The 24758-nt window shown below is 34.8% G+C and overlaps 1 protein-coding gene across 3 annotated transcripts in view; it reads right to left on the bottom strand.

Annotated features, from left to right (window-relative positions):
• Nucleotides 1-22906, bottom strand: part of ARL5A (ADP ribosylation factor like GTPase 5A) — a 25958-nt gene extending 3052 nt beyond the window's left edge. Inside the window, exons 1-6 of one of the 3 annotated variants that reach the window (XR_002780090.1) lie at nt 22542-22906; nt 14714-14774; nt 14105-14252; nt 12295-12378; nt 7446-7597; nt 1321-4572 (exon numbers count right to left, since the gene is read on the bottom strand). Coding sequence is in view for 1 of the 3 variants with exons in the window: in XM_011359387.2 (XP_011357689.1) it covers nt 4524-4572; nt 7446-7597; nt 12295-12378; nt 14105-14252; nt 14714-14774; nt 22542-22587 (540 nt within the window). In the remaining 2 variants the exon portion in view is untranslated. Of the gene's footprint in view, nt 1-135; nt 4573-7445; nt 7598-12294; nt 12379-14104; nt 14253-14713; nt 14775-22541 lie in introns of those variants that run through there. The other 2 variants (XR_002780091.1, XM_011359387.2) reach the window with 2 other exon arrangements.
• Nucleotides 22907-24758: the final 1852 nt, after the last annotated feature.

The following is a 24758-nucleotide window of genomic DNA, read 5'->3' as shown; positions in this document are numbered from 1 at the left end:
CATGTTTCCTTAAACTGCAGTTTGTTGAGGGTTATTGTGGGTATTTTCAATTTCAAGGCTTTTTACTGAAATAAAACATAAATTGTGACCTAGGAAACCTCAGGGCTGTGTCATCAGTAAGCCAAACACAGATAATACAATATAAAACATATAATTTATTAGAGGACTTAAAAATCAACACGAATCAATTTTAGGCACTTCTTGAGTACAGACCATAGGAATTTTCTACCAAAGATCTAGCAGGCAAGACCATAAAGATTGAAGCTTTAGTGTTTAGGATATACAAGGGCTGGACAACTGATAAAAAATACTGCATAATTAACCCAACTGTATCCTGGTACAATTTCTTTACAATTCCACACACAATTTTAGGGTTTCATAGAAGTTACTTTTTAGCATCCAAAGTTTTTAAATTCTTTCTTTCCTTTACCATTATGGTTTTAAAATTATCATACATTCTTTGAGGGAGCACAATATTAGAGTTTTGTTTTTATATAAATGCAACTTGAAAGTTCAAGTATTTTCTATGACAGCAACTACAGAGTCAACATATGACAGTTGATGATTTTTATATCTTTTGAAGCCCATTTCAACAGGTTTATTTTGTAAAGATAGTCTCTTATTACTAATTCTTTTAGACATTTAATGTTTATCTTTTTTAAGTAAACACGAAGAAAAAAATGGAATGTGGCCTATTTTTAAGGATGTAAAGATGTCTTCAGGTTAAACACTATACATAAATCTGGTTTGACATCTTTTTCTCACTGAAATTATTTGTACTGGTATTCTTGAAAATGAAACCCATTTTTGGTAATGGAGAGATAATACTCAAAATTCAATCCTTTCCACATCTAACTTATTATCTCAAAGAGCTGGCAAAGTCAAGGTAGTTCTCTTATCTTTTTGAATCTACTTTCCGGCATGTAAAGCTAAAATTAAGAACCATTAAAATGTTAAATACAAAATAATTTAAGGTTTCTATTATTGCATTTATATGCTGAATACACAGCAAGCCAGTCTTTTGATGTACTCAACAATTCTGACAGTACTCTCTAATGAACAAAGTACAAATCAATGAATCAAGCCAGAGGTGGAAGGATAGCAAAAAACTGGAAAACCTGTTTAGAAACTAGAGGTTTTGGGAACAATAGATATAGACAAAGTTTAGAATACCTCCAGGACCAAGATGACATATCTTCACTGATGGTGAATAAAGATACAAGACAGCAAGGAATGGCTGAGCTACGGGAAAGCTGACCCTCAAGCAAAAAGTTCCGGATTATATTTGGGAGCAGTCAAAGTTAAGTCATGCAAAGAAACCTGGTCTCTACCTAGCCTTGAAAGATGAATTGATGCCAAGATACAACTGGGCAATTGAGAGAAGATGACCCCAAAGTCCACAGATAATCTGTGAAATGCTGCTATCCCTTACATACAAAGTAAAACACACTACAGTTATAGTCTCAAAAATGCCTGCAGAGAAAATTAGAAAATTATCTATAGTTTTTCTATTTACACTAATATAAACAGATTTTGAGGTTGTCTGTACTGTATGTGGTTGCTGTAGTCACAGCAAGAAATGTAAAGTGCCTATCAGAGAAGGTAAAATAGAATCCCATTTCTAGGCATCTTAATACTATACACTCAGACAAAAAAGAAAAGAACATCTCAGGGACTTCCTAATTTTCCTCGAGTGCCCTGCACTTCTCTGTGGTCTCATTGTAACTACCTCCTAGGCACTTCTTAAAGTCCAGAAAACAGAAACTCTCCTATTTCATGACACACTTCTAAAATTACTTTAACTACATGCATTAAAAATGCCAGTCAGTAGTGCTAAAGCACTTTTTTTTTCTTAAGGCAAAATGTCATAGTCCCCACCCACTTCGCCTTGTCCCTCAAATCGCCTGCCTTCATTATATTCTTTGCCCATTGTGAGAGCCAAAGAAGACAGAACTGAAAATTCAAAGAAGAATCTTCAATATAATATGTAAGATATACTTTATAAATACTATTATGTCAAAATTAAACATATTTAAATGCTGATAGCATATATGGTTACTTTTATCAAAATATCAAAAGAAGTCCTATGGCTTTCAAAATTAGTATCAAACACAAGATATTTAAATCCAGCCACATGTACAGAGGTATGAAGCTTTTTTCTTTTTGAAGCTGAGCACAATGACTCTAATGTTTGTTTATATCCAAAAGTAGCATATTTAAAAACCAAAACGATTGCCCTTTGCTTAATTCCACTTAAACTATATATAAATTGTCAATATGACTATTCATGAAGCTCTCCATTTTATCTGGAAGTAATACTGTTAAAATAATTTTGATGCATTTTTGAATACCAATTAAAATTTTTTTCCCCACTGTAATTTTGGTTTTATGCACAACTATATAGATAACACCTTATTTCTAATGCTAAGCCTAGAAGGGTAGACTGTAACAAAAAAATCATGTTTTACAAATGTGGTATAAGATTTCATGCATTCTCATGATGCCATGTCAATAATCTACTACACTAAACCAACTGTAACAATGTAGTGTATGCGATAAACATCCAATTGAGAATAAGTTTTAGCCAACACCTTGATGACAAGGGATTGTGCTGGTATATATTGTTGAACTGATATGACAGCAATCCAAGAGACTAAACCGTGATTATTCAAATTAAAAAATAGAAAGGACAACAAGTGTGAATTTGCTGGGCTACAATATAGAATACTTGTCTCTTATGAAACTACAATATTTACAAAATAGATTTGGGTTTTAAGGGAGTTTTTAATGTATAACAATGACTTCCTTATTGTGATTTGAAAAAAGTATGAGAACATATGAACAAATAAAGCTTAGTAATTTAGGATTTACTTTTGTAAAAGCAAACTGACAAGTAATAAAATGTTATACTTGCATTTTGAACATTATAATATAAATATAAAACACAAAACATCCAATGTTAAACACTGATCTCCCATGCATGACTTGGTTTTAGACAGTGAATATTTCAACTTTACAAAAAGGAATTTTCAAAGTTTTGTCAACGCTTATCGTATATACTATTATTCCTCATCAAAATCTTCATGAAATCTAAAAGGCCGGTATTAAAAGTAGTTTTTTTTTTCTTGAATATTCTAAAACATGTCAGTTTTAGCCTTCGGAGTTCTGGGCAATGAAAGACATACAGAGTACCCAAGAATACGTTTTAACACATTTAGGATAAGCTTGTTTATAGCAGAAATACCTCTGACTTTCAGATATAAAATAAAAAGGTAGCGTAAGCAAACAAAATATTTTGGGCCAAGTTACTTCTTAGTAAAAATAATACGTCATGTGGATCAATTTTTAAACCAAATTCTTAAAAGTATCAAAAAATTGTATTTTATAATTGTCAAACAATGCATTCACATGGTGTAAAACTAAACTCATAGAAACAAAAAAATCTCAAACTATTTCAACTCAAGATGAATAAAAAATCTTCGAATTAAGAAATTACCTTTGTTGCTTTAATTTTCACCTCAAATTCACTTTAAATGCTTGACATGTAATTTAATACCTAAGAAGAACCTAACTAAATTATTTGATATTTATAAGGCAACACTTCTCTGGGTAGACATTTCAGACAACAGTTTTTAATTAACGCTAAAAAAATTACTCGGTAATTTTCATCACAATTGATCAATGGATTAACAATTTGCTCAGTAATTTAGATGGCATAAGGTCCAATAAAGGAAACACTTAATGTGCAACTGTGCCCATTAGAAATACGAAGCCAAGAATGTGATAGTCTACTCATTAGATTATATGTTTCCATGTGTGTGATTTGATCAACAAAAAAAATAGGTATACAATGTCAAGCTTTTTTCCTTTCTCTCTTTTTTTTAAAGCATCTCAATAATTTGGGGGGTTAGTACAATACAGAGAACACAGGAAAAAAGTACAAATTGGCACTTTACACCAATGTCAGTACTCATCTCATTATGGTTATAATTAACGATATTATTAATTTTTGTTATTCACTTTGCTTTAGAACATAAATCAAAACCATTAACTTGAACTTGAGGTACATATACAATACATACACAACCTTATGCAAAATACTTTTATAAGAAACATTACATTTTAAAATATTGGAAACAATATCCGTACTGATTTGTATTTTGATTTAATGGAACAAGAACATTCAACTAAGGAGGGTTGTACTGATAATAAAGCTCTTAAAGTTAAAAATGTTTTCCTCTCCCTTTGGACTTACCACAGCTTACACAATGTCCTGAGAGGATTCATTATGAGAAAAATGTAAATCACAGCTTTAAAACCTTGCTTTGGAAGAAACTAATGAGAAAGCAGATTGGAAGGTGAGACTTCGTCTTTGTTTTCAAATAAGTGGTCTTAATTTTTCTTCTTATAGAAAAAGTTTAAATCAGTTTATTATAAATATATCTGAACCATTAATTTTTGCAGCTTTCAGGTAAGTCCAGCACTTCGTTTATACAAAGTCTTTGAGAAGAGGTCAGCAGAGATCATCTAATCTTAAGTCGTGACATCATCCATTCAAGTCCTTGGCATAATCTATACAGAAAATAAAACTATTTGATTAAATTCTCAACTAAAAAGCTATGAACAGCAAACTAAAAGAAGGTGTCATTTTTCATTTACTAAACAATAAAGCTTAAAAAATCAGTAACAGTCAATGTTGGTGCTACTGCAGTGAAGCTATACTCTCATACACAGTACATCTGTGATTTTTTGTTTGTTTCGTCTCTAATGCCTAGAACACTGCTTGATACATAAAAGGAGCTCAGTAATTATATAATGAATGCCCAGAGAAAGTAATTTAGCGATATGTATCGAGTATTTAAAATATCAATACTCTCTACCCCCTTTTTCTACTTCTAGAAGTCTGTCCTAAAAAAAATCAGATATGAAAACAGATTTATAAGACTGTTCACTGAAGCATTTGATAGCAAAAAGTAAAATTTAAATGCTAGAAATATAGAAAATATTTAACAAATTATAGAACATTCATATGATAAAATAGTAAAAATTTCCTTTCAAAGACTATTTTACAATATGATAAAATGTTCATGATATAAATGAAGGAAAAATGGCAGGATATTAAACTAAATATAGAGTTGTTAAAACAAACTATGTATATAATATTATATTACATCTATATATTTAAAAATTTGAAGGAAATAAAATTTCATATCACTAACACCAGTTATTGCTGAACAATGGGTAATTGAGCATAATCCAAAATATAAAGAGATGTTCATTGTGGTAAAAGAAACTAAATGTTTCTCAAGAGGGACTGGTTGTACAGATTATGTTACAATAAAATGAAGGGCTGTTATGAAGCATTAACTATTATCTATGAGGAGTTTTTATAGATATGAGAAACTATGCTGCCATATTAAATTTAAAAAAAAACGCTGAGATTTTTGTGTGAGTCTAATAATACAAAAGATAGAAATAGAGAAAAAAGGGCCTCTATGAGGTAAATAAATAAATGATTGTTTTGGTGTTGGTCTACACTATTCTGTTACCAGATTCCTTGCTTTTAAATTATTGATAGGAAATGGTACAAAATAATAAGAATAGGTGAATAAATTATTTAACTCCAAACTGTTAAATGATTAGTAGTTACCTAATAGCAAAATAGAAACTGTGCTAACACTTAACATCCATTATTTTAGTATTTCTTCACAACACTAAAACTAGAAACCTTCCCATATTAGAGGGAGCCCAGGCTTAGAGAGGTTAGCAAAGGACACAGATGAGAGTCAAGGGAGTCAAAATGCCAACCAATACTAAAACCAAGAATTTGGACCAAGGTCGCCAGACTACATAAGGGAAACGATATCTCCTCCAAAACCAAACATTTCCACTTGCTGACTGTTGTAAATGAAAGCCCACGTACACCAAAAATTGAAAAGATAACATCACCTATTGATTTCCTCATTTAAAAATGAAACTGCTAGAGTTCATACCTATCCTAATTAATGATATATTTTCCACACAATTTTCAAAGTATGCAAGTTGAATAGTATATCAATCTTAGACGATTTCTTTATTATCAAATTTAGTATAAACAGTGCTTTTGCTTAAAGACCTTTCACAAGGGTAACATGTATATAGATATGTCTATATATATCTTGACATATATTAAACTATATGATGAAGAAATATGTAAGTTTTTTTAAATTAACATGAAATGTGGACAATTGGTATTATCTATGATTTTTTTCTTTAAGTAAATAGATTTGATTTTTTGAGGTTCTAATTATACTCTTCCAAATGTCCATAATAAGGTAATAGTGCCTTCTATTTCACTAAGAGTCAGCTTCATCTCCAATTTAATTCTTTTTTCTCTGCTTTTAAATAGTACATACACAACAGATTCTAAATAGAGGTCTTAATTTTGGGTTGAGGTTCTTCAGGTATTAGGAAAGGGCAGAAACTTGGGGCATAAACAGATGAATTATCTGAAGTGGGAGAAATTCATTTCAAGACCATGGTGAAGGATAAACCAACATAAAGAGTTTTGAAGCTACTGACCCCAAATTTAAGACCTCTAGAATTCTTCATCTCCAATTTAACTTTTCTCTGCTTTTAAACACATACAGATCCACCATATTTTGGAAAAACAACTACAACAAAAATATTATTTAGTTTCTCATCCTTTAGTTTTTAATCTTATTTATAACCTCTTCTATTTCTATCTCTCCTAATAGGACTCTCTCTCCATCCTTCAGGTCCGTGACCTTACATGTAACAATGCTGACCCCTTCCTTCTTGAAATCCTTTCATCTCTGGGTATCAGACTAGGGCAAATTTCTACTGTAGGCACCTATCTTTCTTTCCTGAATCAAGGTCCATCAGACTACACTCTCTCATTCTAACTTTTTTTAAGTGTGACAATTTCCTCCTGACAACACTGGTGGCAAAAGTGAGTACCCCCAAACAAATTTCAAACATGAATCCTTTTATATTTCCGCTTCTTTATGTGTAAAGTGTAAATTAAAAACAAATGATCTACATGATTGTCAGGAATAAATGACACACTGCATGGAAAACACTCAAGACACAATATACGCTCAGCGAGTGTTAATTCCTTTCTTACAGTGTAAGTCCCAACACGGGTAAGAACTGTTTCCTGACTTCGCTAGTTCTCCATGAAATTCCAGTTTTCTCTGAACTCCTACAGCAACTACTATCTATATGCTCACATGTGTTAGTTCAGTATGTTTATGTGTATTATATGTATGCTGTGTATTTTATCCTTTATAGAACGAAGCTAAAAACTTTCTCATTTTAGACATGGACTATGTCTTACATCTCCCCCTTACCACAACATTCTATACATGGTAACTGTAAATTTTGATTTTAAGAATACATGATTCTAAGTTGAACATGTGTTATCCACGAGGAAAACTTCTTACCCCTCGCCAGTAAGAGCACAGCATGCCTGGATATGCCACTGGTGATCTTTAATAGAAGTTAGTTTCAAAAACTGGGAGATTTCTGCTACAGTCATGCATTCTTTAACATCTTGTTTATTAGCAAAAATCAGCAATCCAGCTTTCCTTAGGTCCTATAAAAGCAAACAAAATCATAAGGACCAGTGCATTTTTTTCAGATTTTCCAACTTAATAAATAGAATATTTTTGATCATCTTTGTAACCCAGAATTTCTCAACTACTTGACATTAAAGCATCTTACAGCTCTTATGCTGATAGAAGGAAACCTCAAACTGAACACATTTTAAATAATTCAGTCTATACTTGTATGGATATATGTATTTCTTACAGACTGAGATTACATTTATAGTCTTAATAGTCCTATACTGCTATATTTAACAAACAGTCATGTCTTCAAATATACATCTACCCATTCTTCCAACCCCAAATTATGCTTCTTTGGCTACTAAGAACTACTCTTTAGCATGGCACTCAAGAGCTTTTAAAAATTCTACTGCAATCTACACCTTAGGTATAGGTAACTACAGGCTACCTTCTAGGTACCTAGGAATAACTAATTCATTGTATACAATGTATGCCTTAGAGCCATAGGGCTTAATTCTTGGTTGAGAGGTGCTAACCTAAAACAATCCTTTTCATCCTCTGAGACTTAGCACCTTTATTTTTGTCCAACAATATTTCTTAGATTTGAATATTTGATAAGGCCATTTTGGATTGAGTGCATTAAACTTATCAAATTTCCCAATCAGAAAGTAAGTCCTATACTTTTATGCCTTGACTCTGAGGCAAGTTCTTTAGCCTTTCCGAATTTGTTCCTCATTACCAATATCTGAGTATCTAATCTGAGCCAGACACCCATTATACTAACCATTTTCTAAATAAAATCTCTTTAATCTCACAAGACTGCTATAAGGTAGGCTTTACTATTCCCACTTTACAGATGAGGAAACTAAGACTCAGATGTAAGTAACTTATACAAGGTCATATAGCTACTGAATAATAGGATCTGGTTTGAGCTGAGATCTTCTCATTATAGCTACGGTCCTTCATCTGTAAAATGCTGAGACTACTAACTACCTGCCCTTCCGGGGATGAGGTCTGAGTAAATAAATTACTCCATTTAAAGTATTCAGTTTAGTACCTGGCTTTTAGTGACAGCTCAACAAATGTTAGTTCACTTATTGCCCTGAATATAAGAATTACCTTTACCATTGTGCATGCCTCAAAATGGCTGGTATGATGTTTTACTCACAAAGCAGACCAAGTTTTTTAGTCTCCTTTGACTCTACTCCACCCTCCCTTCTCCCAACCTTTTTTACAGCCAGGAACTTCCCTGAAGTTCTATTAAAAGTTACAGACCTTTTCCTCATAAAAATGTACTTATGTGCAAAAAAGTTTATGCACAATTTTAAGGTGTTTACAGACACCCTAAAGTCCATTCATGAATCCTGGGCTAAGAATCCATGATGGATGCACTCAGTGGATTAACCTCTCATAAAATTCTGCCTCTATAGAGGCAGAGATACGAGGTTCTGGTACTACATTTGCCAATTTTCTCAACTGATGAATGCCATCTTTCTTTTTATTAGGGATTTTAGTGGGATATTTTGGTTTCAATCATGTGTAAGTATTTGAAGCAGAAAGTCTTCAGTACATAAAAACTGACATTGCTCCACATTATTTTACTCATTAGGATATAGTTTCATTGACTTCTTTGAATCTTTCAAATGTAAATAAAAAATATAAGTAGTAAATTTCTTATTTGGATAAAAGGCATTATGTAAAATATTTTATGTAACAATGGAGACTGATTTTTAGTACAGTGCCCTCTGCAGGATTGTAGCTATGCTACTATAGTTAATGACAGTCACCTGAATAGCATTGTCAGAAAAGGATACTCTCAAGAATGTTAACTTTTAAGATTTCATATTCAATATGTTTCACCTATGGGATGATGTTTTACTCACAAAGCAGACCAAGTTTTTTAGTCTCCTTTGACTCTACTCCACCCTCCCTTCTCCCAACCATTTTTACAGCCAGGAACTTCCCTGAAGTTCTATTAAAAGTTACAGACCTTTTCCTCATAAAAATGTACAGTTCACCTGTCTAAATAAAAGGGAAAATTTGAATGGATGGACTATGACTAGTGAATATATATTTATTTTCAAGGATACTTTTTTTCCCTCTTATCCTAAATGGAAATGGAACAATTATCAATAGTTGATATGTGGCTGAATCATTGAGTAGATAAATTTTCCATGGGATTTCATTCCTATCTTCCCGTCTTCTAGGTTTCAGTATCTCTTGCTAGTGTCTGTTGGAATCTTTTACATGAGTCAGAATTGCTAATGCTGGCACATTCAAAGAACAAGCACAAATTAGGAAATATCAGTTCAAACTATTTTATTTATAAATAATCTATATTCATCACTTTTAGTGAAATTATTTAGAGAAGCCCCTGGACTAAAAATTGGAAAGCACCAAAGCCATTTATTGAAAGGTCTCAAAAAAAAAAAAACCAACCTATAATCTTTCTAGATTTCACAGGCTCTAACTTTTTTATTTGGGGTTCTTGGTTTAAACAAACAAACAAACAAACAGCTATTTTACCTGTTTTTAAATATTTAGGAAGAGAGGAAAGAAAATCTTCCTTTACTTTTTATGAAATAACCTCAAACCCAATTATGCATTATGATAATATCAGAAAAGGGTTATACTGGATTAAGGCTGTTCACTAACTCAACAAGAGATCAAATTACAAGGTATACAGTGGTGCTCTTTTATACATCGGCCATTTTAAACACTTTGAAAAACTTTCCGCTACGTATTACCGATTTCTAGTCTTAAGAGTCTAAAAATATATTTTAGTTTATTCAAGATGAATAACAGCACATGCAAGATGTATTTACTTAGTATCTTCTATATGCCCTATGTAGCTGTCAATTTGTTCCTCAGAGCTTCATTTGTGAGGATAATTCCCAGAAGTTGAGTCATTCTGAATAAAATTTCATCTGTCTTTCTGTGTTTGTAACTATTTTAAAATTCATGAGCTTCGAAGTTTTGCACTTCATTTAAAATGAAGCTTTCAGCAATATTTTAAAACATTTTATAGTTTTGTATTTAGTAATACATATAACAAATCATTATCAGTGATAAAATATAGTTGGTTATTGTGGCATGCATGACACATTTGCCTAATCCTATGTCAAAATTCGTCTTTTATTAACACATTCTTGTTCTTTGATCCACTTATCCCCGCTCCAGAACTCTATTTGACTCTTCTTGATCCTATTAAGCGACTTACCAAGTTCTCAACTTCATCTGTAATTCCTTTCTCCCTGGTAATCTCCCCATTCAGTCTTTTCACTTTCCAACTAGGCCCTATTTCTGTCTTTTTTTAACCCCCAGCAAAGAGTGTGAATGATAGGAATTCCTAAATTTAAACCCTGGCTCTTAAAAAGCTGGTCAAGTCACCTACCTCTGGGCCTCAGTAGACTCACCCATAACAGATGAGGTTAAGTGATCTGCCCAAGTTAATGAACCCCACAAGTAAAATTTAGTGGCTCTGACCCCTACTACTGGGCTCTTTGTATACTGATCTTGCTACATGCCGGCCAGTTAGAGAAAGAATGCAATAAGGAGGCTACCTGTTAAAAGAGTAAAAAACTATAGCCAAGAGACAAGAATATGTCTTATTTTTTTCCTCCAAAGTCTTCATAATACAATAAAACAACATCTTCGGTGTAAATTGAAGAATGCTGCATTTTAGTAAAATACAAAGGGGAAATGAAAAAAATCTTTAGTCTTCTGTCTTTTACAGCTTGTTGTTTGTTTACCAAACTAGAATTGGAATTTGTTAAATGCAAGCACAATGGCAAGATTTGTTTTTGTTTTTGTTTTTAAAAAAACCCAAGTGGTTTATCACAGCTGCCCCAAATCAGTCTAAAACAGGGGAAAGTGCATCTTGGTGTGCAAGATCTCTTTACTAGCTTTCCTTAAGTCTTGAACTGCTGCCAGAAACACACCAAAATTCTTAATGCAAGTCTCAAAAGCAAATCACTGAACCAATATTAAAATTAATAAAAAAAAACTGTACTACAAAGATACCTGTTTTCTTGTTTTTATCCACTAAAATAAAAAAGTATATAACATACACCTAAATACTCATTTTTCTATTTCCACCTATAAATGAGTGGAGAAAATAATATCTGCAATCAGAGGCATACAAAAATAATCCATTGCCACTATAGTAAATATTGTATGGTTTTTATAGTTACTATTATTACTATTTAGTTTGTAATTTAGTTTATTCAATTTTTAAATTACGCTATCAGTAATATTTCTCAACAACTAAGAAAATATGGATAGTCATATAGTTTTGTTTAGTCAAAGGACAATATCAGATTAACCTAAAAGCAACAATATTTAAATATTAGGCTGATAATGGAGTTACAATCAAAACTTGCTGTGTGTCTATGAGACTTTAAAATTTTATTTCCAGTATTAATCTTATGTATAATTAATCTATTCAAAATGCAAAATGAAAGCCAATTTAGGTTTTTTTGCTCAGGAAAACGTCTAGACCAAATTTATCTAGGATAAATGAAATAAAATTCTATAACTGACTCCACAAGCTTTCTGCTGCTTCCAGACACACTTCCAGTTTGGGAAGTGTCAAAATTATAAAGCAGGTATAACCAGAAGATAACTACATTTCTTAAAGATTTAAAATAGTATCCTCTTAAGACCACAGAACAAATGTGATAGAAATATCCCACCCGCACATATCTAATGCCAAAATCTTACTTACCTCATGGGCTAACATTTTATAGAGTTCTTCTCTAGTTACAGAAATCCTTTCTCTGTCTGTACTGTCCACAACAACTATTACAAACTAAAATAATTACAAAAAAAACATTAGTGATTATATAATTTGGTATTTGAAAACTTATTAAGTGCTTATTTAATTTACAGGTTACGACTATCAATAACTTAGAACTTTATGGTATGGTATTACTGGAAAACTAGAGATACTTACTATACATTGTGAAGCTTAAAGCTCCGATCCATTTCTAATTAGAATAGATTTACTAATTTTTAAAAGAAAATAGAATATGTTAACATTCTATTAGAATATTCTGTTAATATTCTAACCAATATATAACACTTTTGTTTTCTAAATTCATATCTTGAATGACAAAATGATAAATAATTTATACTATCAGTCAGCAAGAAAAAAATACATTATGGTCATAAATTTGAGTTACTTCTAGACAGATATTTATTAATATCAATTTTAAAATATAAAAGGGTAAGTGTACGGGCGTAAAGTAACATGACAGTTAAAGAGATCAGTTTTTTAAAATCAACAAATTGAAAGAATAATCTATACCTAAAGCCATGCTCTCTTCCTTATATAAACAGCACCTGCTACCAACAAGTGCAGCTGTTTCCTGAACTGATGATGAGACTAGTATCAGAAGACAAACGAAAGACTTGTAAAGGAACTGGGCAAACTGCGCTGCACTGCACCTTTTCCTAAATCCATGACCACCAAGAAGTACAAGAGAAATAAGAGCAGATATATAGTCATTTTATGATGGCATCTGTGACACCCAAATTAATTCTGACTGCCTATCATTAACATGCACTATTTACTTTTTAGAACTAGCTTTTCGTTTCCAAATAAACCACTATAATTTTCAAGGTCTTCAAATTTCATCAACTGTAAGACAGGTCAATAAGAGAACTACTATTTTACCTCTTCCCTCACTTGATACCTTACTGATATGTGGCTTTATTACTATAAGACCCATTCTATTTCAAGGCATTTTAATAAAGCTATTTATTTTTTAAGGTGTTGCCATGAATTTGCTACCTGTATCATTATGTACAGGAATAATAACCATATATACCTTTTCTTCTCCAAAAAACATAATCAAATGCATAAGGAAGTGTTACAGGATTAGGTCATTAGAAACACTTAATACTGTCTTAATGATATAATATTCATCTTTACATACATTTGGAGTTTTATTAACTTATAATCACCACTACAGAAAAAACTGTCATAGTCTTTCAGTTTTCAAGATCTAAACAAAGAAGCTCTCAAATGTCATAGGTCTGAAATTTCCTCTTGGGAAATAGCATGTAAATAAAAACATGATTATGTCTAAATAGCTTTATAACCAAAAAAAAAAAAAAAAAAATCCTTAACGTGCAACTGTGTTAAATAAAACAAAATACACAAGTAAAATTTTGACCAGGATTCAAACCACCAGAGCTCTGTCATTTAAATAGATTTCCCCTATACAAAAATAAACAGTAAAAATGATATTATAAACTGTGAGATGGGATTTATTATAAAAGCAACTACTAAAGACATGTTCTGGGATAAATACACAATTCAACTAATCAATCATGAATTCTCCTTACAGAGGTTCAATGAGAATGGATATACAAAACAATGACTCTGAAACAGGGAATCAAAAATTCCACTATGTTTAAACTCTATTTATATTAACATACTGCGATATTTCAAAAAGATTAAGAGTTCATATCTAGAAGGTGCTTCCTAAGCATTCTGCTCATAGCCGTTTTAGCATATTAAGAAATATTACCTCTGTGTTAGTATAGTAAGTGTTCCAGGAAGAACGAAGAGATTCTTGGCCACCAATATCCCACATTAGAAAACGTGTATTATTAATCACTATCTCTTCTACATTACTTCCTATTGTTGGGGAGGTATGTACAACTTCATTCATAGAACTGAAAAAAAAAAAAAAAGAGTTCAAATATATTAGCTAGTTAGCAAGGAAGTTATATTGTTTGAATATTTTCCAGTTAAGGGATAAATCAGCATGACTTCCTTTTATATTTTATAATCAAATGTCCCTTTTCCAGTAGTTCATAAGAGTGAGCTAAGGGTTTAAACAGAGGTGGAACTAGGTAGTGGACTATCTGGAATACTCTAGATTCATTCCAGCAAACTGTATAAACAAATATTTTTCCACTTTCTACAAGCAAGACAACTGAACATGCTAAATGCCATATAAATTCCTATCTCTCTAGAAATAGTGGTTTAAGTTTAGCTCCTGTTTTAAGGTCAATCTGACTCTTACAGAATAACTTAGATTCCATGCAATTTTTTAATGCTTTCATTAATCAAATATCATCCAGGCAGAAAAAATAACTATAAACAATTACATTTTTAAGCAGTTAATACTTACAATTGGTAAAGGATGGTAGTTTTCCCTGCATTATCCAGCCCAACAATGATAACTTTGTGCTCTGGGGGGGAAAAAAAAGTAACATATTAATTAAAAACAAAATTTTAAAATTTCCTATTTCACCCATTCTTTCCAGCTGTGGTATAATTTAGTGCATGGCACTTTACACTTTCTTAGAACTCAAAACAAAAAAACATTCTAGCAAGACCAGCAGAAGTGTGTCTTTAGTCTTACCTTCCCTACCCACTTCTGTGGAGCAGTCTGAGATCTCTTTGGAGGGCATTCCAATGAGGAATCCATGATCCAGAGCAACTTCACCTCTTCATCCCGCCCGAACATCTAAAAGCCACGTTCATTACCAACTTCTATCCACTCCCTCCCAAGACTTGTTTATTTGAGTCCTCATGTGTTTTTACAATAAAGCACCAATGACTATTTTTAACAGCTTCTTAAGTCTAGGTATAGCATGTGGATCACAGTGAGAACTATAAAAATTGACATAATTGTATAATAGGCTCAAAGATAAAGGTGCCAACTCAGTGGTGAAAAGCCAATTTATTCTCAAAAACAGAATTAGATTATTCACTTTCACATAGGCATACTTCAAAGATATTGCAGGTTTGGTTCCAGACCACCACAATAAAGTGAATGTTTTAATAAAGTGAGTCACAATTTTTTTGTTTCCTGGTGCATATAAAAGTTATATTTACACTATGCTATAGTCTATTAAGTGTGCAATAACATTTTATCTAAAAAAACTACATACGTTAATTAAAAAATACTTATTGCTAAAAAATGCTAATCATTATCTGAGCCTTCAGCAAGTGGTCATCTTTTTGCTGATGGAGGGTCTCATCTTGATTTTGATGGCTTCTGACTGATCAGGGTGGTGACTGCTGAAGGTGATGGCTGTGGCAATTTCTTAAAGTGACAACAATGAAGTCTGTCACATCAACTGACTCTTCCTTTCATGAACAATTTCTTTGTAGTATATGATGCTGTTTGATAGCATTTTACCAACAGAACTTCTTTCAAAATTGAAGTCAATCCTATCAAACCCTGCTGCTGCTTTATCAACTAAGTTTATGTAATATTCTACGTCCTTTGCTGTTATTTCAACAATCTTCACAGCATCTTTACCAGGAGTAAATTCCATCTCAAGAAACTATGTTCTTTGCTCATCCATAAAAAGGAAATCCTCATCCATTAAAGTTTCATCATGAGGCTGCAACAATTCAGTCACGTGTTCAAGCTCCACTTCTAATTCTAATTCTCTTACTATTTCCACACCTGCAATTACTTCCTCCACTAAAATCTTGAACTCCTCAAAGTCATCCATGAAGTTTGGAATCAACATCTTCCAGACTCTACTAATGTTGACATTTTGACCACTTCCCGTGAACCATGAATGTTCTTAATGGTGCCTAGAATGATGAATCCTTTATAGAAAGTTTTCAATTGACTTTGCCCAGATCCATCAGAAAACTTACCATCTCTGGCAGCTATAACCTTACAAAATATATTCCTTAAATAAGACTTGAAAGTCAAGACTACTCCTTGATTTACGGGTTGCAGAACAGAATTTGTGTTAGCAGGCATGAAAACAACATGAATCTTACGGTACATCTCCATAAAGCTCTTGGGTGACCAGGTGCACTGTCAATGAGCAGTAATATTTTGAAAGGAATCTTTTTTTCTGAGCAGTTCTCAACAGTGGGCTTAAAATAGTCAGTAAACCACGCTGTCCAGAGAAAACAGGCAGAGTAGATTTAGCACAATTCTTAAAGGGCTCTAGGATTTTCAGAATGGTAAATAAGCATAGGCTTCAACTGAAAGTTAATTGTTAGGGACTAGTGGCATTAGTCCCTAACAAGAGTCAGCCTGTCCTTTGAAGCTTTAAAGCCAGGCATTGATTTCTCCTCTGTAGCTATGAAAGTCCCAAACGGTATTTTCTTCCAATATAAGGCCACTTTGTCTACATTGAAAACCTGTTGTTTAGTGTAGCATCATTTATTCTCTAACCCAGATCTTCTGGATAACTTGATACAACTTTGACAATAACAGTTGCTGCTTCACCTTGAACTCATGTTATGGAACCACCTTCTTTCCTTAAACCTCATGAACTAACTTTGTCTAGCTTCAAACTTTAACAGCTTCCTCACCTCTCTCAGCCTTCAAAGAATTCAAGGGAGTTAGGGTTTTGCTCGGGATTAGGCTTTGGCTTAAGAAATTTTGTGGCTGGTTTGAAAATCTAGTCACACCACTAAAACCTTCTCTTTAGCAATAAGACTGTTTCGCTTTCTTATCATTCATATGTTCACCAGAATAGCATTTTTAATTTCCTTTAATAACTTTTCCTTTGCATTCACAATATGGCTAATTGTTTGGTGCGAGAGGCCTACTTAGCTTTCAGCCTATCTTGGCTTTCTACATGTCTTCCTCACTAAGCTTAATCATTTCTAGCTTTTGATTTAAACTGAGAGACATGTGACTCTTCACTTGAACAGTTAAGAGAACATTGTAGGGTTATTAATTGGCCAAATTTCAATATTGTTGTGTCTCAGGGAATAGGGAGACTTGAGGAGAGGAAGTGAGATGGGGAACAGCCAGTTGGTGGAGCAGTGAGAACACACACAACATTTATTAAGTTCACTGTCCTATATGAGCATTGTTCATGGCACACCAAAACAATTAAAATAGTAACATCAAAGATCACTGAACACAGATCACCATAACAAATATAATGATAATGAAAAAATCTGAAATAATGAGAAAATTACTAAAATATAATACAAGAGACACGAAGTGAGCAAATAGTGTTGGAAAAAGGCACCAACAGACTTGCTTGATGTAGGGTTGATACAGTCCTTCAATTTGTAAAAAACATGGTATCTGCTAAGTGTAATAAAATGAGGTATGCTTATACTGAATAAACTTCCTTTGACCATCCTTGAGCTTTTTCACCATCCCAGCCTATTCCTCAGATTGCCAACATGGAAAATCATTCTATGTAAAACATAAATTTGTAGCCAAAAAGTATTAAAATGCACTTCAAAACGAATATTCCTTAGGGCCTCAAATATAACATCTATACTAAGAGCTAATGTTGTTATGGACAAACGTAATAAAATTTGTGGCTATTCCAATTCTTTGATGTATGTGGTTCATTACATGTTTACTGCTTAGTATGATTTTTCTTTTAGAATATCTATGCCACAGCATTCTTACAGTTACTCAGAAAAGCCGAAACAACTATACACTATTATAATACTTGGTTGGAATTCTGAGTTATCATTTAGGCTTTAGTTTTCTAATCAGTACTTTTACTGTTTTGTCATGAAAATGCTTCTAGTTTCTCTTCTTCATTTCCTTTTGATAAACCCCAGCAACCTACCAGTTCCATTTATTGCCAGTTTCTAGGAGTCAGTATATATCCTTCCAACTGCCAGCCAATAAATTAAGCAAAAAAAAGTTGTCATTGTCATCCTGGAGGCCTTCTATCTCTGGGAATCATACCAATGTCAGAAAACACAAATACTAAGGCAGATAAATTGAGTCATTCTGATTCTTTATTGTCACCTCATATCCAACTTATCACTGAGCCCTATCAATTTTCTATCTCATATACAGCAAAAAAAACATTTGTCACGTTCACTATAGTTCTCTCAGGCCATAGCACAGAACCTGTAATAAAGCATGAGCTTAATAAAGTATGAATAAATAAATAAATCTAGAAGATATAAAGATTAAAGGGGAGACAATTGATGAAGTCGCTGTGTATAAAAATTCCATTTTCAAAATCAAAAGTATTATCAATAAAAAAACAAAGTTTGAAAATAAACTTGCAATTTATAGCAATGGTAGTGAAGTTTCAGGGAAAAAAAAACATTTCTTTTGCATTAAGAGGTTGCTGAATAAAAAGCAATGATTACACATGGCAAAAGTAGAAATCCAATCAGGAAACAGAAACTAAACAGAAATTAAAAATAAACGTATGAAGCTTAATATAAAGAAAATAACTAACTATTACATAGGATTGGAGTAATGAGGGATTAGTGAATATTTCTTAGGATTATAGAAATGACAAATATATAGAGTATTAACTACCCCTCGGGCTGACAGAGCTTACTCCAATTCCCCAGGACGGCGCTGCAGACTTTGCTGGAGGGCTGGGCCATGGTTCACTAACTGTCAGAGAGGTAGCTGTGTGAACTTGCCAGTGGATCCTGCTGAAAATCCTCCCCCTCTAGGGTGCTGGGGAAAGCTATTCATTAGGAGATATTTCTCTGGAGAGTCTCCATTCTGAAATCAACTGAAGTGGGTGCTAGAGGAAGCCGATGGCTGCTGCTGACCACTACGCAGTGCAAGAACCACCACTAGAGGTGTTCACACTGCAAGAGCAGGACAGATCCTACTGAGAGCACATTTTATGTAGGAAATTAAAAAACCCTTTCCTACTGCAGTATCCCTCCAATGCTGTCTACTGACAAAACTTAACACTGTGCTAGCTGGCAAAGGAAAAATATTTAAAGGACTCAGCACCATATCCACAGAGCATACACAAAGGGTGAATTTGGAGCTGAAAATTTTAATAACTGACACAGTCCCCTCCTTTGGCCATTCCATTTCATTACGTACCCTTCTACACGTCTGAACTCCCATACAATAAAAAACAACAACAGAAGCAGAGGTAGCTTTCCCAGCACAGTAGCTTCTCCAGAACTCATTTATTACTTACTCCTTTTCTAAGAACCAATCAGAATGATACAGGTTATCAATGGGAACTTTCTGAACTATAAAAGAAGTTATGAATAGCTCACATTAGTGTCAGAAAATTCTTCCTTTTATTTGAGTCCTCGTGCAAAGAAAATTTTATTGTTGTTTTAAGAGCACTAACTCTGCTAATTCCCCATGATTTTGGTAAAATCCCAGGTCTATCACTTTTAACTGCAGTGCCTTAAACAAGCAAGTTACCTAATGTTTCTTTGAACTGTAAAATAGGGAGAATATCTACCTCATAGGGTTGTTGTGAAGAGTAAGTCAATTAACTGAAAACTAAATCGATCTGCATAAAGCATTTAGAACCTAACCTTATATGTCAATAAATGTTAACTGCTATTATTTTATCTATAGAGATGGAGTTAGCTTATTTCCTGTCTCCCCACACAAAAATGAACACTCCATTAGAGGCAGGGGTTTTTTTTGTTTGTTTGTTTTGTTCCCTGCCTTATCCCCACCACCTACAACAGTTCCCGGCACAAAATAGGTGCTCAAAAAGATTCATGTAATAAACAAACCAACCACTGATCACACACCTTTCTGTATTAAAAGATATTGATGGCAACTCTTCAAAGTCCTAAAGACTTATAGTTTTGTAACTGAGAAACAACGGGACAAAAAAAAGAAAAAAAAAAAAACGATACTAGTCTCTTCTTTAAGAAGATAAGTATCAGCAACATGTATCTTCAGCGTTTTAATTTGCCAGCGTTTGGCATTTACCAGTTGTACGGCCTAGGAAAATCACTCCATTAGACCCTCAGTTTCTAATTTTTGGTGGAAAAGAATAAATTATTACTTCAAAGGACTGCTGAAAATTTTTAAGTGATGTATACAACAGCATGTAAAACAAAGTTTGTACTCTATTTTATTTAAATATATATCACCTAAATGCAAACTCTGATTTTTCAAGCCTCAGCAGTGAGTGAGCAACTAGCTTTCACTGTACATTTAACCTATCTAAGCATAAACTGAAAAAGCTGTTCTACAGGGGTTTCAGAAAAAAAGATACAGCACAGTTTAAGTTTCATCAGCTTGGCAAATTCTGTAATCCCCCCCAAATCTTCCTTCCAAGATTTTATGTGAAAAGATTATAGGACTGTGTTCTGTATCTGTTGAAGTAAAATAAAGCGTCCAAGATATATCTAACTTACACATATCCAATTTAATAGAGAACCAAAAACTCAAATATTTTGAAAAGTGACCCTGATAAAACAACCACATCATTTAGCAGAAGAAAAAGTTTATTCACATGACTGACATCTAAATTTCTAGAACTTCATTAATTCCTATTAATTTCCTAGCACTGAAATAAATGTCTAGTCAAAAATTACAAAATATAGGTAATAAGAACATTACCATTAGTACATTTTTTAGTGGTAACAATGCACACATCCTTATTGTTTATTACTGGCAAGTAGCCATCAGCAAATCTCTAATTCATTCTTAAGTTACGGAGACAAATAATTTAATCATTGACTCAAAATAAGAAGTGGAGATATCTAATTTTCTTGCAGTATTAGAGTTAATTTACAAGCAAAGTCTTTCTAAATTTCTAAATACTAGCTTTACTAAAAATAATAAAATTGTGGATGTTAAAACTAGAATAGATCTTATCTACTGTAGGTGCCGCCAACTTCATAGCAATTTAAATTTCAATACTTGAGATCTGGAGATTAAGTTTTCAAGACTTGTAGGCTCCACAGTCACATAGCCAACCAAGATCCTTGGTGATTCAGGTGAGAAAACATAGACTCAGAGAGGTTAAGTGACTGGTTTCCACTCTCTCCCAAAAGAAACAGCTAGCCAAAGACAGTGCAAATTAGAAACTGGTTTTCTCCAATTTATAAAAAATCCCTGTATCAGAAAAATAACTGAAAATATTGCTCTTCCACTTAATGTCATGTGATCTACATTATTACAAGTTCCAGTTCTGCTACTGTCTCGTCACATTCTTATATACGTGCAGCTGAATCATGAAGGAGGAGGCGGGGTAGTGGTTGTACATAATAGATGCCATCATTCAAGTGTTGGAAAACTTTGGGATGTGACACCACCACCGGCTTGCACAAGAGAAAAACAAATTAAGTTATTGACAGCAGGAATGAATTACCCAATTTAAGTTAAAAAGAAACAAAAGTACACCACTAACTATATAGCATCTTAATGATCATGGAGTCTTTATTAAATTGTATCCTCTTTCCCCTTTTATACATTAATTTGGAATACATTTTAATAAACCTGATGAGCATTTCAAGGCAATATCTGAATTTAGATGAACTTAATTATCTCTATGCGATACTACATTCTGTACGTAACCTGCTAGTCACCTACGGTTAACAAATGTTTCATGTGGTATAGTTTTTTAAATGCTTTCACCGAAATACTTCCAACATTTTTAACCTAAACGAAAGAAAACCACTTAAAAAAGCAACACGAGTAGGAAAATGACCTTAAGCTTCACCTTAAACACAGATGTAAATATGGCAAACGGGGAGAGGTCCATAAGCACTCAGGATGCAGAAGTGTGTCCCCAAAGGGGGGGGAGGAGGTTAAAGAAAGGCTCATAAACCTGAGGTGTACTGTACAAGTCAAGAACGATTCCTCGTGTTTTCCGCATTCTGCCACCACCGGTCGCTTAGTGGTGCGCTGGGGATAATCTATAACCCTCATCCCAGAGAACCTCAGCATTTCTCCATGATTTGCAAACCTAACTGCAGGAGGAAAAAGGGCTGAAAAGACAAGCCAGGCTGTGCTACTCAGGGACATCAAATCTTTTCCATTCCCAGCCCAAATCGGAGCAATGGGTGTATTTGCGGAATGAATTTCCTAGGAAAGTCCCTTAAGACAAAGGTCTGCGAGTCGGGAACCATCTCCGAGCTGGGAGTGGGACTGAACCCAGGCCCGGAGCCCCGCAGTCCCGCAGCCCGCACCCCGCGCAGAGACCGCGCGCGACCGCGCCGCAGGCACTCCGGAAGTATTCGGAGTCCCCCACCCACTCAGCCAAGACAGACCCTCTTCGCACCCAAACGCCTCGGCCTGAGCCCCTCACCCTGGTGATTGAACAGTCTCCATATCCTGGTGAAGAGAATTCCCATTCTCGGGCAGCGGACCCCCCTCCAGCCACCCGGGCCGCCTGGCCTCCCCCGGCTCAGGCTGACTAGGAGGAGAGAGACGCGCCGGAGCCTCCGCCTCTGCTGTCGCTGCTCCCGCGCTGGCCGCCGGCCCGCTTCCTAGGAACCGGAGGGAGGCCGAAGCCCAGGCCGCCTTGCCGCGCGCGAGGCCCCGCCGCTGCCGCCGCGGCACTCGCCTGGCTCGCGGACATCGCCGCCGCGTTGTCTGCGACGAGCCTCGCGGGCCACCGTCCTCCCCCAGCTCCTCTAGGGCGGCTGCGGCGGCCGCGACCACTCGGGCGGGAGGGCGCAGGCGCGCGGCCAGAGGGGCGGGGACTGGGAAAGGGCGCCCGCGGGGCCCTGGCGGAGCCAGGCGACCTGTAGGCGGCGGAAGTGAGCCCCGGGAGCCAGGCAACGCGGGCTGCTGGGCTGGGGCGGATGGAGCTCGACTGCGAGTTTTGTTTTTCTCTGCGTTTCTTCCACTGAGACTTAATGTAAACATGTTATTGAGTGCCCAGTGCTCATGCCCAACGCTTCACACACACTACACGAAAAGTCCCACATCCTGGCTCTTAAAAACATGGTGTTTCGGCAGAGTCTTTGAGAGAAGCTAAGCATCTTTCTGGAATCTCTTGTTGCCAAAAGCCAGCGGGGTGGCTTTGCGTAGGCAGTTGCATTACAGCCACCTTTGTACCTCAGGGCTCTTCCTCTCCAATCCCTCCACTTTCAGTTCAATCTTACTCTAAGTAACAATTTTGATGAAGTCACTCCCATGTTTAAAAATTTTAGTGGCACTAAAATTTGAGCAGGAGTCCAAACACCTTAGATACTCACACTCTATAATATGGCCCCCGCTGTCTCTTTCAGCTGTAACGTCCATTATTTCAAGCTGGTTGAATAGGTGGTCAAATGTTCTCTGCTTTTCCAGTCTTCTTACCTACACACCTTAAACAACTGTGTCCTGTGCTATGCATGTGTCACACTGTTATTTAATCAACCCTCTACTGTGGGATATTTAGTTGAAAACTAGAATATAAGTGAATCATTAGGTAACTTGATATCAGAGGTCTTGTTCTGTGTGTTATTTTCTAGCTAGGCAAATCACTTAACTTCTCTAGGCCTCGATTTTCACATATATAAAATCAGAGGATTTGTCTCTGAGGTCTTTGATTCTAGGTCGTCTGATGACTGTGATAATTAGTCTCTATTCTTGCTAGAGGCAAGAGGTGGGAAAAAAGAAACAAGGTTGTTTACTTCTCTTCCACTAGCAGGAACAATCTCCATTCCTTTCTCTTCTCTTTAACTTTGGTTCAAAGGAAAAGAAAGAAAAGGGCGGGGGTGGGGGAGCGCATTCTTCAAGTGCTGAATGAAATTAAACAAAATCTATAATAAACTACACCCTTATACCTCACCTTTTCTAGCTGTACACTATCTTATCTCAACATATCGAAAAGAACAGCATGTAAATAAGACTGTGAGGCAGTCTACAGTCTTACTTAGTTGTCTAAGCTAGAAAACTTGTAACACAAAGGGCAGCACAGAGGACTAAAATGTGCCTCTTTATAAACAACAGTGCAAGAAAAAGTCGTCTTTGATTTCTTCTGGGGCTTATAGTTAAAAAGCCAAAGTTTAGAGGAGTAATATGAGGGGTAATTTTTATTATGTAAACCCATTGAGGAATAAAGAAATAAAATGGAGTAACTATAGTTGAGGTGCTAAATTGCTCAAATTAAGGAGGCTGAGGTATCAGCAAACAATTCTGTTCTTATTTTCGCTAGCTTAATAACTTAAACTTTCGAACTTCCCCGTCCTATGTCAATGCCTAGTTATACACCAAACCTCCAGATAACCCTCTAATTACCGGCTTGAAGGACTAAGAAAGAGTGTTCAGGTATCCAGACTACCTCGCTTCCATTATCCAGACCACTGGTCACCTAGAGGATATATCTGACTAATCCAAAGGCTGCATTCTTGAGAAGAATGCAGGCAAATCACTTAACTTCTCTAGGCCTCAGCTCTCCTTTCTTCTTCAGAACACTGTGGGTATTACCTAGTTGTGTTTCTAGTTTGTGAACACTAAGATCCTTGAAGAAATCTTAATCATTTATTTCCAGGGGAAGCCTCCAGACTCTTTCTGAGTTCGTTTGACAGATATG

The sequence above is a fragment of the Pteropus vampyrus genome, unplaced genomic scaffold, assembly GCF_000151845.1.
Source record: "Pteropus vampyrus isolate Shadow unplaced genomic scaffold, Pvam_2.0 Scaffold2, whole genome shotgun sequence".
Classification (NCBI taxonomy): domain Eukaryota; kingdom Metazoa; phylum Chordata; class Mammalia; order Chiroptera; family Pteropodidae; genus Pteropus; species Pteropus vampyrus.
Note: the sequence above shows the minus strand (reverse complement) of the source record. Positions and strands in the feature narration are given on the sequence as shown.